The sequence below is a fragment of the Carassius carassius genome, chromosome 26 (assembly GCF_963082965.1).
Source record: "Carassius carassius chromosome 26, fCarCar2.1, whole genome shotgun sequence".
NCBI classification, from domain to species: Eukaryota; Metazoa; Chordata; class Actinopteri; order Cypriniformes; family Cyprinidae; genus Carassius; species Carassius carassius.
This window is the reverse complement of record NC_081780.1, coordinates 9,535,347-9,551,731: the sequence shown is the minus strand read 5'-3', so window position 1 is coordinate 9,551,731 and position 16,385 is coordinate 9,535,347. Positions and strand designations below refer to the sequence as shown.

Genomic DNA, 16,385 nt, shown 5'->3' with positions numbered 1-16,385 from the left:
AGTGCACTAATATACCTGACAGACTCATAACTGAGAGTTAGTCCTGGCATCTGATTGATGCATGACTGGGAGGCTTCGTGAAAACTCACTGCAAGCCTTCCATCACTGTCAGGTCACTTTCTCTATCCAGTTGTAGACATATTTTAGAGTGCAAGGAAAATTGTAAGTCTCTGAAAATGTAACATTGGTAATGCTTGTTAAGTCTGACGTCACGTGTCTCTGTTTCCGAGGCCAAACGCTCCATCAGATCCCAAAAGCAACAAACCGTGCTAATGTACACTCATGGGCTATGCACACACATTTTCTCTGAGTACTTCTTTTTTAATTACTTTACTTCAGAATCTCGCTTAAATAGCAGATAACCTGGACACTTTTTGTCTGCTGTTTTATGAATACTGTAAATTTGGACATAGTACTTATCTGATCTATTTAATTTGCAGCCATTGCAAGCAATAATACTAAGGAAAAATCATTACTCTAGTCTAATTGTTTTCATATGGCCTGTAATTTATATATATATATATATATATATATATATATATATATATATTAATAATCATAATAATAATAATCATAATCATAATAATAATACAATTGGAAAAAAAAGAATAATGTAATTATTAATGTAATGTAATTTCTTGTCAGTGTATTTACAAGAAATTAATTATTCTAAAATGTATTTATTCATAAAGCATTTGTCTGTTTTAAAAGTTACTTTAGTACTTTATAATAATAAAAAATACTTTAAATATTTCAAATATGTGAATAAGTTTTTTAGTTTTTTGTCCATTTGTTACAGATTTGTTTGGTTGTAGTTTGCGTCCATACATGTTACGATATATATTTTTTGACATGTTACATTCTATTTATTTATTTTCTTGCTTATTTGTGGGGAAGTCGTGGCCTAGTGGTTAGAGAGTTTGACTCCTAACCCTACGGTTGTGTGTGTGTGTGTGTGTGTGTTCACTTTGGATGGGTTAAATGCAGAGCATGAATTCTGAGTATGGGTCACCATACTTGGCTGAATGTCACTTTCACTTTTTTATTGTAGAGCAAGGATTTTATTTCAGCTGAATTCCTTTAACATAAAATAATTTATTATTCATTATTTTATTATTATTATTTTTACATTTATTATTTTAGAAATTTGACAATTTTCTGATGTTTGCATTACATTGCATGTATAAGATATTTTTCACAATTTAATTTTAGATTTAATTATTAGCTTATCATCAACACAAACCCTAGTTTGGGAAACCCTGATGAAGAGAACCATGTAAATACCCTGAATGCTAATTACTCATACCCATGGCTTTCCTTGCACCATTCTCACTGCATCATATCAGCAACACAGTACTTTTAATAGAAGGTATTCCTTAATCAGATTTTTTCCCAAGAGGTTTTGATAGTACGCCGAAGATGTATTTGCATTATGCCAACATGATTAAATAATAACGGTGTGATATACAGATCCTATCCATGCAGAAATACCATCTTTCGCCATTCTAAATTTAAAACATCCCCAGGGCTTAAAACCATGATCAAACTCAATCCAGTCCCTCCAAAACCACCTGAGGCTCCACTGTAGAGGGACCTGTGACTGCACTCAGAAACAGACGGGCTGAAAGGTTTTTATTTATTTATTTTATTTTATTTTAGTTTTTAATGAGATGATGGGTATATTATGAACGGACACACCTGTGCCCCATGCAGCGGGTCTCATCAGTTTCTATTGACCCAGTTTAATTGGCTCCAGTGGACAAGCAGGAGTTAGTGAGAGAGGTGCATGTATTGATTCTGCAACTTACTGCCTGAATCTTAAAATTCCCACACTAGCTTACAATCTTCCAGTCTTTTAAGAAGGTCATGTGTAATGTCAGTGTCAGAGGTTAATTTATTTAGACAACACCAACAACAGTGCTGAAAGACTGCAGTTTGTTAACTCCAGTTAATAGGCTCTAGTTACAGCTACTAGTTTATTTAACCATCTGAACGTAAGAATGCCCTCAACTCTGCTACTCCAGTGAAGTGTCATTTTTAATTATTCCATCCATTTAGATTTTTAAATCTATTCACTGAAACTGTTTCAGTGACCTTTTAAAACAAACAACACAAGATAAAGTTGAAGGTTTTTTGCCACATAAAAAAAACGAAAACAAAACATGGCATAGTTTATTAACTATTTGCATCAATTTCATTTTATTTGCATGGATTTATCTACTTTGCTTAGAATCAGCATTCAAAATGTGTGAACATAAAATATGGCTAGCTGTGGAATAAGCATTATGCCTATTCAATTAGCTAACATACGAGTTTGATACCAGCTGAATTTATCAATTATATATATAATATATATATATATAATAAACCTAATTACTTTTATTTATGACTGAAAAACATGAATCACAAAGTTTATAAGTGTGTTTGTTAGAACAGTAATTCAAATGGGTGGAAATTTGATATTATGCAAATCAAATACGTGTATCTTAAATGTAGGCCTCTATATTTTTAAGGGTCAGAGTTATTTTAGTATTATTTATATATTATTATAGTATTTATTAATATTTTAAATTATCTTTTTGCATTTCAAATGTAGTTTTTGTTATTTTAAATTTCATTTAGCTTAAAAAAAACATTTTAACTTAATTTTAATATTTCAGGTTTTGTTTTTGGGTGATTTAGTGGCTAAATTGTATTCGGATGGCATTGCACAGCGCACACACAATCACAAGCGCACAATGATAATGTGCCAGAGGATGACGAGAGAGAGTTAATTGGGTTTGCCCTCTCTCTTAGGGTGCATAGATTAAGAGCAATCATAAATTAACAGACCTTTTGAGTCATAATTTTGGCTGGTGAGTGGAAATCTCACCCTCATTATGGCGTGTGTGCTTTTACCCTTCTGATCATCGTTCAGGCGTCACACAGACAACTAAAGGTCACTTACAGCTGCCAAACACTAAAGACATTCTCGAGGGTGAAGAAACTGTCGAAAATACCTTTTAGAATGCAAATTAGGGTACCATAGCGATTATCTACTAAATATAAATGAAGTTGTCTAGGTAGCCGGTAAAATTAAACACATTCAGATGATGGCTTGAGGGGGTTTTCCCTTATTTGACATCAGGGATGGAGCGACTGTCACTTTATATTGTTTTAAGATGATTGTGATGTACGTACAATGACAAATTACTCTATTATGATTCATTTCTGATATTTTATTTCCCATTAATCAGTTTAAATGCAAAAATAATATTTGAGCAACTATCATTTGTTTAGTAGACTTAAGACTCACCTAACATGGACATATTCTGTTGACGCTGTATAATTTTAGTAGCTCAATATAATATTCGGTTGAGGTGGGTAATGTAGTAAAGTTTGTACAAGGCTGCCCTCTAGTGTATATTTTGAGAACACAAAGTGCCTTTGTTTAGTGTTTGCAGTAAAGGAGTAGTTCAACCAAAAGAGAACATTTGCTTAAAATGTACTCACCCTCAGGTCATACACTCTACCTTGTGAAGTGAAAGTCTGTGTTTTCATTAAAACCAATTCATCACTAAAACTTTACCTTAAACAAGTCTTGTATCTACCTGATATACAGTTCAGATATACCAAACAATCATGTCGGTGGATTCTGATGTGACTGGACAACAGGGGATGGACTTTTTCAGGAGGTATTATTATGGATTATAGTCGCAGCTTTTCACTTCACAATACACTGATGCTGCTGTTTGGGCTTATTCTGACTGCGCCTCAATAAAAGAAAACTTAATAGATGTATAGCTTTTAGTTGTAAATGTTTTCTCTATTTTGCAAGATTACAATAGGCCTAGTGAAAGAAGGTTGGACTCATGAAAAATAATAACGTTGTTTGTATTTGCCAAAACTGATTAACTGAAGTCAAAACACGGACAAAACTGAACTTAAGCAGTGGATTTCACAGACTTTCTTGCAGTTATATTCAAGATTTTTGATTATCTTAACGTAGGCCTATACTGCATGAGGGTGACTGTGATTGGTGATCATTCTCATGTAATCAGCATTCAGCTCACTGCTGTGGCATCAGTCAGTGGTTAGCAGTAAAGAAACCGGACGAGTGAGGTCATGTACAGGACACATACATTTAGTGCAAAATACAGGACGGTTGGCGACCCTATATCCTCCAGGACTCGATAATTGGTCATTTATTTTCAAGGATGTGTGGGAACCCTGGATTAGTAGCCTTTATTTCAATCATTTAATTGTATGATTATGGAAAATCAATTTTATACTGTAGTATTTCTGTAATCGATCACGATTTATTTCACCATTGCACCATTTGCCCATATGAACACTTCTATCTCTCCTAAAATGTGTTTCTGCAAATTCTATCCTGCTCCATCTGAGACTTCGCCTTCTTTTTCAGCAGTAGGATGTGTTCGGCGAACTCTCGCACTGCTCCGTGACCCGCTGCTTTGTGGCAGATGTATTTGGCATGGTTGAGCGCAACTGTTGGGGCATCCATAGGAACTGCGCTCAACCCTGCCAGTTCCAGGCACTTTACATCAGGCTCATCATTTCCTGATAGACAGAAGCCAGGAAAAATATTTTGAGCAATCATTCTGTCTTTTTGTCTGATAGTCATTTTAAAGAAACAGTAATGTGTTTAAGTCATTCTAAAGAACGATTAAATGATAAAAGTAATAGGTTTTAGTATTTGTTGTGAATATTGAGGTACAATCTTTTAAACCTGTATTAGCCACACCATCATTTCTAAGATACACCATGTTCTTACTGATCATGGGATTTTGCTGATGTAACTGGAAGAAACGTAGAGCTCCTGTCTCACCTAAATATGCCACCTCTTTCCACTCCAGCCTTCTTTTCTTCATGAGCATCTGCACCTTCTTCAGTTTGTCACGCACATTCTGATGGATCTCACAGATGTTCATTCTCTTTGAGAGTTTTTTAACTAAGGCTTTTGCAATGGGGTCTTTTTCTATCAAAATAACCTAGAGGAGAGGGAGGAAAAAAAAAGTAAATGAAGTATTAATTTTTTGCTCATTTCTTTCTTTAATTAATAGATCAGTCTCTGTAGAGGCCGTCAAAATTTGCCAATTCCAACTATATTTCAAGTCGTCACGGCGGGGTATTGGGTAAAGTTTTCAATTAGCAATAATCATGCCTCGGATAAACCTCATAGGCTACGATACTGCCACTGCGTAAAGATATCCAACCAAAAGGAGATGTCTGAGTACTTGTGTGTCTGAGCCCCTGTGATCATTAATGATAGGATAAGCAGTTGAGTAAGACAAGGTTGCCAAACAAGCCAGAATCACCTCCACTCCCCCTTTCTTCAGCATGTCGATGCCGGCCAGGTCTCTGGTGTTGATGGACAACATCTCCTCTCCTTTAGCTGAGATGTAGATCTGACCGTCTGTCAGACATCCTGACAAGCTACACAGCAGAAGCTTCACAACTTCAGGTTTGTCCTTACCAAAGTAACCAAACCTGTATCAAATACACACACCCACAGATTCAGACTTTGCACTGTTTGCACAGTGTTTATTTGCTGATATAAAGTAGCATGGAGCCTATTGTTGCTTCACCTCAGCACTCTCTGTTCAGCAACGGGCCAGTCTATGTCAACATCAATATCCACACTGTGCTCGGGCTTCATCTCAAAGTACTTCATTTTTCCAGCCTGTGAAATGTTAGAAAAATGTCAATTATGCAAGATGCAAAGAGATTGATTGAGGAGACTGACATTATGCTTTCTTGCCTATGGATTATTATTTCAAGCTTTATTTTGGTCACATATTATGTATCTGTGACGAGAGACGTGGGAACAGGAGCGAGGCCGGTGGAGTGATTAGGAATGAGCGACACCGGCTCGACCCACCGGTCTCGAGTCCCACGGAGGAGATGGAGGGATATAAAACCGGAGCGACGACAGTGACGGACGAGAGAGGACCAGGCCTGGGTTTTAGTTTGTGTTTTTTTATTTGTGCACGTCAGTCATCCGTGAGGGTCTGATGCTCTGTTTTGTGTTTATTTTGATCATTAAAATATCATTTGATTGTCTGCCGGTTCCCGCCTCCTTCTTCCCGATGATTATGAAGGTTTTTATCGTTATAGTAGCTCATTAAGTTAAATGGTGGCCTTTACTCATTTTAAAACCCAAAATGTTACCTGAAGTAGCCCCTTTTCTATAAGTTCTTTGGTAGCGAAGTAGAAAGAGCCATTTTCACACAGTTCTCCGTCCCAGTCCTGACGCCGTGGCCTGCAAGCTGGGTTCAGGTTCAACGGCTTTGTACATTGGCAATCTGGAATTATATAAAAAAAAAGCGTAGTGTTTTCAACATGAAAATCTCTTATGCCCATCGAGGCTGATTGGCTGAAATGATTACAATTTAACATAAGTTTAATATTTTCAAAAAGAATCAATTTATTCCTGTAATGGCAAATCTAAATTATTAGCAGCCATTATGCCAGTACTCCGCCGCTTCACAAATCCTTCTGATATGCTGATTTGTTGCTAATAAGAACATAAAAATTAGAAACATTTCCTATTATTGCTAATGTTGAAAACTGTTACATATTTTGGTGTAAACTGTGATGCATTAGTTTTCAGGATTCTCTAATGAATACAAGTTTCAAAAGAACAATAAATATATGTCTTTAGTGTTACTTTTAAGCAATATAATGCTTCCTCTGTGAATAAAGGTGAATATTCCCCTTCGAAATCTGTACTGACCCCAAACAGAACATTTACAGAATGCACTCCAACAAACCTTGGTTCTTGACCTCTTGCCATCGGAAATGGTGTCGCCGGACCACAGAGAAGACAGAATCATACCCTTCTTTGGTGATGCACTCCACAGCCTCTTTGAGATGTTGAGGGTGCAGACATGGAGAAGTGGCCTGGATGTTACAGATGACGTCAACATCTGCGCAAGAACATTAAATTACATTAACCGCAACCACTCTGTTTTCATTGTGTTCCATTTGTAGCCATTTAAAGGGGTCCGATTCTACTCTTTAATAAAGTCTTGATTTTGGGGGTGGGGGGGTACACCCGTACTTGAACAGGCTCTCATACTAGGTAGTGTGTGTTTTAATTAGCTCCACTAGGTGCCTGGTTGGGAAATGTAATAGACGCCTGCGAGCTTCAATGTAAATTTTGCATCAAAATCAAATCAATTTGAGCGTGATATAAACTGGATGATTGTAACCACTCTAAGCTCGTCTGCCTTGAGAAAGCTAGCGTGTCTCCAACGTAGTGATATACTGTAACACTCGTTTGTTTACCTTCCCTAGTGCAGCTCAACCAGGGGCCTGTACCATGATGGTAGCTGAACAAATTCTAATCTAGCTTCATGGTACAGGCCCCTGAGTATATTTTCCCATGTTTTTTAACCTTCAGGGGTCTAAAGAGAATAATGCTCAAGCTTTAACGATAAGAAAGTTGAATTTGCCAAAATATTGTGGCAAATGTGCCAAATCTAGCAACCTTTAAGAACAAGCTGTGTTATGTCTTTCTCGTGTTCTTGTTGAATGGCAATAAATATAGTTCACCAGTAGGGGTGTGCGATATTGACAAAAATGTATATCTCAATTTTTTTTTTCAATATCTCGATATCGATATTCAGACGATAATTTTGCAATCATTTAAAGAAATGTGTGCAAATTGGCAAAGAAGGTCCAGTTGGTCTTTTGACTTGCTGCATTTGACCTATTATTGTATGGAATTACTAGTACATAAAGATATGAGACATTATTGATTTAAACATGAACCAAGTTACTGTACTAAATATTTATTTTAATAAAAGAACAGTGCTTTTTCAGTACAATATATGTACGTAATAAATTAACTGTGCTTTGCAAACAGTACTCTATTAGTAATAGACTAACAACAATGTGACTACCTCTTTAAAAAAGGTTGTGTTTTGCAAAATGTAAACATTAGAACACAACACAATATACAATTTTTTGCACATTATATTAATATAAAAGATGAGGATAAAAAAAGACAAAAGGAACAAAATAAATAACAGTAACTGCTCTGCAGTACGGCTCCGAGGTTCTGCTGGACCACAGATCAGAGGTCGTGGCACAATAGGTGACCTTCTGCAGAGTTTGTAATCGTTTTCCACTTTTCGCTTTTTTTGTCATATGGTGTTTTCTTTGTGAATTTTTCTGCCAAGGTCTGTTGTGTCTTTTTTTTGTACCGTGTTTGTAGCAGCAGTGCTGTTTTGTTCGGAACGAAGCCTTTCATACTCTTCAAACTGTGTTTTGTGCGTTGTACGGAGATGATGGAAGAGGTTGGCTGTGGCGCTCTGCTATACGGCGATCTGCATGCGACAAATTCTACAGATGGGCGACGTTTGTTGCTCGTCTTTTTTGTCAAAACCAAACCATCTCCAGGCTAAAGAAGCTGAAGTTTTCCACAAACAATGCATATTTGCCTTTTCTAGTAGCTATTTAATTAATTGTAATTGCTTGTTTTCTCTTTAACTTCCTTCAGCTCTTTTCATGTTTGGGAGTTCGAATTGTAAAAAATTATTAAATATTCAATTTTCCAATTTTGCATATCGTCCAGACAACAATTTGGATATTATCATCTAACTGATATATCGCCCACCCCTATTCTCCAGAACCAAAACTTACTTTGCAGGTAAATACCAAAATCAAACTACATTATAAAAATTTCCTTGCATCAGTGCATGAATATTTGTCAGCTGTAGAGTCTGTTTTTCTGGTTTCATTTACAATGCAAATAACAAAGACGTGGCAGGCAGCAAGATTGACAACTCGTTTACGTGGCGTTCCCGGTTTCTTTGTTTGTTTTAAGGAAACAGCAGTAAAGTTAGGTGGACATACTCGTTTTACAAGCTGCAGTTATACCCCTTATATACAGAACAACCAAACCTGATATACAACCTGGGTGCAGTCTGCTGAACTCCTGAATGGTGTCCAGTGAGCTTGAGGAGTCTTTCGACACCTCTGGACTCCTCTTGTGCACCTCAGCCCCCCAAGTCTCGGCCACTTTCTTGATCTTATCATGATCAGTGGACACCCAAACACTGCAAACACATAAACAGCATAAGACCTACTGCCACACAGCACAGCCAATCACGGAGTAACGTCTCATTCATTCAAACCTGTCAAACACCCCAGAGTCCACTGCTGCTCGGATCACCCATCCGATCAAAGGAACTCCTGCCAGCATCTTGATGTTCTTCAGAGGGATGCCTTTACTCCCTCCACGAGCAAGAATAAGAGCCGCGATGTGTCTTGAATCATTGCGTCTTATTCGTTTTGCGTTGGAAAGGCGCTTAGGACTATCGTGATTCGACTTTCGCTTAACCTTATTGCTAGCTTTGTCCATTAGTGTTGCTAATCAATCAATATGATATTCAATATCAATATATTAATATAAGCAGGCAGATAAAAGTATATCTTAAATCCAGATGCGGCTGGGACGCGTAGCTCCCGTTCCGAAAAAGTACTCCTCGCTGACTGTAGCGTGCCGTGTTTACCGTGCTGCTTCTTCTTCTTCTTCTTCTTCTTTGTGCTTATTTGGCGGTTCGCATTCTTAAAAAGAGCACTACCGCCATCTACTGTGGGTAATAGATCAGAGACAAAATACACTAGACTAGATCACCACTACCAGAACAATCAGGACTCGTGCTTTCAATGTTGCTGCGTGTTCAGCTCCTCCATCTACGGCAAAGTCCATCTCATTCCAGAGAGGGATGCTGTTACATGTATAAAAAAAACAAAAAAAAAAAAACAAACTTATAGTATAATAATCTAACTGTATAAAACAAATTGTATACATTTATAACCCTTCTATATTCTATGGATCAAATAATCAAATTGGTTCTTCTTAAGAACTTTATTATTAACCTGCCCCCTTCTACTGAATTTAAAATTATCCTTAATGTTAATTGCTGATTACCTTCCATCTGCAGTTCTTCTCTTAGCTTACTTCTTTCCTCTGAATATTTATTACACTTAATTAGTACATGCTCCACCGTTTCTCTTATTCCACACCATTCACACAAACCTGTATGATGTTTCCCTATTATTTGCATTGTTGAATTAAGTCCTGTATGTCCCAATCTTAATCTAGAAATAATACAATCTTTCTTCCTTCTTTCACTTGACTTCCTTCCTCTCCCTACCACTGGTTGTATTGAATGTAAATGTCTACCCTTTTCCTCATTGTCCCAGTACATTTGCCAATTATTATTTATCTCCCTTTTAATTATTGATTTGATTTCTAATTTGCTATATTTAATTTCCATATCTATAGTTTCTTTTGCCATAGCATGTTTTGCTAACTTGTCTGCTGCTTCATTTCCTGCTACTCCAGTATGTGCCGGAACCCATAAAAACTGAACTATCTTATTTTCCTGTTGCATCATGAACAATATCTGTAGGATTTCCAAAACAATATCTTGTCTAGTATCTGATTTCTGAGCTTCCAGGCACATCAAGGCCGAACTTGAATCTGAGCATATTAAAGTTTTACTTAAACCCATTTCATTTATTTTATTAATTGCTACCATAATTGCTAGTAACTCTCCTGTAAACACAGATACATGATCTGATATTCTTTCCCCTCTCGCCACTTTCAATCTGGGTATGATGTACGCTACCCCCACCTGTTCCTTTTGTGGATCCTTAGACGCATCTGTGAAAACATGTACATATTGTTCATACTTACTCCCAATATACTCTTTTGTCATCTCTGCCTCCAACATCCTCCGATTTTTATCTTGCCTTGATTCCAATAAGAATAAATCTACATTGGGTTGAGGTAATATCCATAATGGTATTGTTGGTAATATTACTGCTGGAATAACACTGTACTCATTTAATTTCATATCCTGAACTAAATCCTTAATGATCCAACCAAAATTGTTAACTTTCCCTTTCAACTGACACTGGCATACTGGGTTAATCTAAAAGGGCAGAAGGATAGTCATCCAACAAAAGGTATACTTGAAACTTGTTGGGAACATGTCCCAACAAGTTTCAAGTATACCTTTTGTTGGATGACTATCCTTCTGCCCTTTTAGATTAACCCAGTATGCCAGTGTCAGTTGCTTCCTTCTTAAATGAATTGGCATCTCCCCCATCTCCACCTGTAACGCTGAAACAGGAGAGGAAGGGTAAGCTCCACAACATATTCTCAACGCTTGAGATTGAATTCGCTCTAACTTTCCTAACTGTGACTTAGCTGCTGTTCCGTATGCAATACAACCATAATCTAGTATTGCTCTTATCATTGTTGAATAGATTGTTTTTAATGCCATTCTGTCAGCCCCCCATTCTCGTCCTGAAATACACATCATTACGTTTAATATCTTCTTACACTTTCCCTCCATCTTGTTTATATGTACACTCCATGTAGCTTTGGCATCAAACCACATACCTAAAAATCTTATGTCTTTAACTTGTTCTATTTCCTTATTATATAACTTCATCTTTAAATCAATACTTGACCTTTTGTTTGTAAAAAATATATATTTAGGTGTTTACCGTGCATTAGTGATGTGTCGTTTTTGAACGATTCATTCATTTTGAACGAATCTTTAATGTGACTCGGGAAGAACGAGTCGTCTCGGGGAGTGATTCGTTCAGTCGCGCATGCGCAGTATTCTATAGGTTCTGTTCTGCACAGACTAAAGACTCAGGTAAAGAATGAATTTTTTTTCTGTATCTTATAGCATTTTAGTTTTGTATTGTTTTTAGTGTGATCAACGTTTGCGTAAGTACTAGATGTGTTGGGGAAGTAACACAACATTTTCATTACAATTTGCTGAAATGAACGAAATGACTCGAAAAAAGATTCGTTCATTTTGTTGAACGAGACTCAAAAGTCCGAGTCGGTAAAATGATCCGAACTTCCCATCACTACCGTGCATGCTTAGTAACTTCTTCTTTTGGGTTAAATGGCGGTTTGGCAACTAATCTCAAAGGTGCATTACCGCCACCTACTAGACTGGAGTGTGGATATTAGAATGACATCAAAGGAGAGGTGAAAAAAAAAAATTCAATAAGTAAATAAATTAAATAAAAACTTATATAAAACCTTTACAAAAGAAAATTCCTTCCTATTAAATTCTTTCACTTAACCCAGTGTTTTTCAAAAACAAAATTAATAAATTGTGTATACTCCCAGATGCTTTCCCTAATAAATGCTCAAGTGTCATGCTTTGTTCATCCATCTGTGCCTTTAATTCTCCCCTATCTTCTTTATATTTTTTTGCAGTCTATGCGCAGTAATGTCTATGTATTCACCGTAAATACCATACTGACTGGTATTAATCCGGATGTTCGTAAGGTATGTTTGATTTGAGATTCGGTGGCAGTAAAGTCAAAAATCATTTAATACCTTTAGGTTTTCCTAAAAATGTGTGTTTGTGTAAATGGCTTTTAATTGCAAGGATGCATAAATAAGGTCATAAATCATCACAGAGAGTGTCATCGCAAATGTGTGCGATTTCAAACTTTTAAGACATGTTTTATGATATAGTGTTCGAAGTGCTGGTCTTTAAAGGGTCTTTAAAAGTCTTATTTCGCCTAAAACGTGTTTTAAAGATGTCATAAAATAGAGCAGAAATACTTTATTAATTTAAGTAATGCCATTGATGGTTGCATGCATTGCAAAAAAAATTAACAATCATATTTGTGATCCTTTTAATTAACACTATCATATTAATATAGATACTGTAACATGTATTGTTCATTTTTAGTTCATGTTTATTAATACATTAACTAGTGTTTACCAATGACACCTTATTGTAAATTGTTACCTCTTAAATTTACCCTCATGTGACTTCATATGACTTTTTAGGGACATTGTCAGTGAGAAGAAATTCAGAGAAGAGGCCCACTTCATGTGGCTAGATAGTTCTTTAACTCCTTAACATGTAATGAGTACTGTAAAAAGTATGAGTGTCTGTCTGCTCTTTATTGCAGACTTTATTGCCCTCAACTGTAACATTTTCAAATGGAAAAAACTTCAAACTTTCAGGCTACGTTTCCTCAAGCCAAGCCAACGTAAAGTTTGACTTGACAAATTTTATTAATTTAGTTTATGTTAATGCTGGTTATGAATTAAATCTCTTAGGTACATTACAGACAAAGCAAATACCATTTTCTATTATCATCCTATAATATATATAAAAAAAAACATTTAAAATCTTTTGCTTGTATGGCTCTTCTGCCTTTCTTCAAAATGATTTAATATTGCTTTAATATTGTTTGTTATTTTATGTAAGTTAGGTGTCGTACAACTGGAGAAAGCTGAGGCACGACTAAGGCACAAAACGCTGGTGGGCTCCGTGGCAATGGGACGAGCAGGTCTTGGTTGTTTTCCCAAGCCACGTTACGATCTGGCTCGTGGAAAAGAGAGGCGCAGACTGATTCAGGACGAGATACGAGCAGAGGTGGAGGAAGAACGTTACACCAAAATGGCCAGCATGTCCAAACAAGGAGCGTGGACCAGGTGGGAACATGCAGATCCACGCAGAATAACCTGGGCAGAGCTCTGGAAAGCAGAGCCATTTCGGATCAAGTTTCTTGTCCAATCCGTCTATGACGTCCTCCCAAGCCCAGCTAACCTGCACACCTGGGGCCTGGCAGACACTCCTGAGTGCAAGCTGTGCCAGAAGAGGGGCACACTGGAGCACATTTTGAGCAGCTGCTCAAGAGCGCTAGGGGAAGGGCGGTACCGCTGGCGCCACGACCAGGTGCTAAAGGCTTTGGCGGACTCCATCTGCACAGCGATCCAGCTCAGCAAGACCCAGGTAAAATTGAAAATTGGAAAAGTTGCTGCTTAAGTTTTTATAATAGCAATTTGCATATACTCCAGAATGTTATGAAGAGTGATCAGATGAATTGCATAGTCCTTTGTCATGAAAATTAACTTAATCCCAAAAAAACCTTTCCACTGCATTTCATTGCTGTCATTAAAGGACCTGCTGAGATCATTTCAGTAATCGTCTTGGTAACTCAGGTGAGAATGTTGACGAGCACAAGGCTGGAGATCATTATGTCAGGCTGATTGGGTTAGAATGGCAGACTTGACATGTTAAAAGGAGGGTGATGCTTGAAATCATTGTTCTTCCATTGTTAACCATGGTGACCTGCAAAGAAACGCGTGCAGCCATCATTGCGTTGCATAAAAATGGCTTCACAGGCAAGGATATTGTGGCTACTAAGATTGCACCTAAATCAACAATTTATAGGATCATCAAGAACTTCAAAGAAAGAGGTTCAATTCTTGTAAAGAAGGCTTCAGGGCGTCCAAGAAAGTCCAGCAAGCGCCAGGATCGTCTCCTAAAGACGATTCAGCTGCGGGATCGGTGCCACCAGTGCAGAGCTTGCTCAGGAATGGCAGCAGGCAGGTATGAGCGCATCTGCACGCACAGTGAGGCCAAGACTTCTGGAAGATGGCCTGGTGTCAAGAAGGGCAGCAAAGAAGCCACTTCTCTCCAAAAAAACTTCAGGGACAGATTGATCTTCTGCAGAAAGTATAGTGAATGGACTGCTGAGGACTGGGGCAAAGTCATATTCTCCGATGAAGCCCCTTTCCGATTGTTTGGGGCATCTGGAAAAAGGCTTGTCCGGAGAAGAAAAGGTGAGCGCTACCATCAGTCCTGTGTCATGCCAACAGTAAAGCATCCTGACACCATTAATGTGTGGGGTTGCTTCTCATCCAAGGGAGTGGGCTCACTCACAATTCTGCCCAAAAACACAGCCATGAATAAAGAATGGTACCAAAACACCCTCCAACAGCAACTTCTTCCAACAATCCAACAACAGTTTGGTGAAGATCAATGCATTTTCCAGCACGATGGAGCACCGTGCCATAAGGCAAAAGTGATAACTAAGTGGCTCGGGGGTAACAGAATGTTGAAATTTTGGGTCCATGGCCTGGAAACTCCCCAGATCTTAATCCCATTGAGAACTTGTGGTCAATCCTCAAGAGGCGGGTGGACAAACAAAAACCCACTAATTCTGACAATCTCCAAGAAGTGATTATGAAAGAATGGGTTGCTATCAGTCAGGATTTGGCCCAGAAGTTGATTGAGAGCATGCCCAGAATTGCAGAGGTCCTGAAAAAGAAGGGCCAACACTGCAAATACTGACTCTTTGCATAAATGTCATGTAATTGTCGATAAAAGCCTTTGAAACGTATGAAGTGCTTGTAATTATATTTCAGTACATCACAGAAACAACTGAAACAAAGATCTAAAAGCAGTTTAGCAGCAAACTTTTTGAAAACTAATATTTATGTAATTCTCAAAACTTTTGGCCACGACTGTATGTAGGAAGATTTGCATAACGCCGCCCAAATGTTCACACAAATAAAGAAGGCATAATTTTCATACTCGCTGTTGCCGTCGCTACCATGTTGTGGAGTCACTGTGTGTTTTGTTTTGAAAGCAAAACTAATTTGTTTGGCCTTCCAAAAGAGGACATGACTAGAAATCAGTGGTTAAGTTGTAGTTCATCCCATTTAATACAGATGTGTGCAGCGAGGAGCAACAATAATGTACATTATGTGAAAAATGTAAACCACATAAACACATTGAATTGCACCAATTATGCAACAATGTTCTTGTTAGCAATGTCATATGACCCCTTTAAATGCCCAGGAGAAAGATGCAACACTATAGCAATTGCAAAATTGAAGCTTACTTGAACTGGTGCTGGTACCTCAAGAGTCACTCTTAACCTATCTTTATCCTATCCATGAAACCCATCCATAAAACTTTTTTTCTTTTAAATCAGTCTTCATTTATGACACTTCAGCTTGTGGTTATGGGTTATTATGGTTTGTAATTGGCAAAATACTTGGATTTTTTTTTATCAGATATATACATGCATAATAATTATGCACACACTGTAGATGTTTAGTCATGTGCTTATTCTGCCTGATGTCAGAAGTTGCAAGACACTTTAATGAATAAAAACCAGCCATTAAAATGAATGTGTCATGTAAAATTATTTAAATTTACCAGTTCCATCATTCTCAGCTCCAGATGTTCCCATGAGCTTCTCCCAGGCAGATGAGCCACAAGATGCTTGGGGTGAACACTCACCTGACATTCAAGGTAAAAAAAAACAATTAGTATTTGGTAAAAGAAAAACAAAAAGGACAATTACTGTACACACATAAGGTAATTCAGCATGTTATGTACAATCCATCAGAGAATGCATTTTCTTTGCTGAGACCTTCAAGTTCCAAGCAAGAAAGAACACAGCATAAGTTGTATGACTCACTTTTGGTAAGTACTGTAGGATTTCATGTAGGTGTACTATAGAAAATGTGCTTGTTTAAAGCAAAAATGTAAAGCTAAATAAGCTAAAATACAAAGAAA

General features: G+C 37.4%; 1 protein-coding gene and 1 non-coding gene across 2 annotated transcripts; both read right to left on the bottom strand.

Annotated features, from left to right (window-relative positions):
• Window positions 1–4,304: 4,304 nt before the first annotated feature.
• Window positions 4,305–9,537, bottom strand: cmasa (cytidine monophosphate N-acetylneuraminic acid synthetase a). Its single transcript, XM_059511079.1, has 8 exons — window positions 9,144–9,537; window positions 8,923–9,065; window positions 6,779–6,929; window positions 6,172–6,307; window positions 5,589–5,683; window positions 5,319–5,490; window positions 4,829–4,991; window positions 4,305–4,560 (listed from the first exon to the last, which is right to left on the bottom strand). Exons 1-8 carry the CDS (start codon window positions 9,368–9,370, stop codon window positions 4,346–4,348), a joined length of 1,302 nt encoding a protein of 433 aa, XP_059367062.1. The 5' UTR covers window positions 9,371–9,537; the 3' UTR covers window positions 4,305–4,345.
• LOC132106346 (U4 spliceosomal RNA) lies at window positions 5,069–5,209 on the bottom strand. Its single transcript, XR_009424130.1, has one exon. It is a non-coding gene; the product is annotated as a U4 spliceosomal RNA (small nuclear RNA).
• Window positions 9,538–16,385: the final 6,848 nt, after the last annotated feature.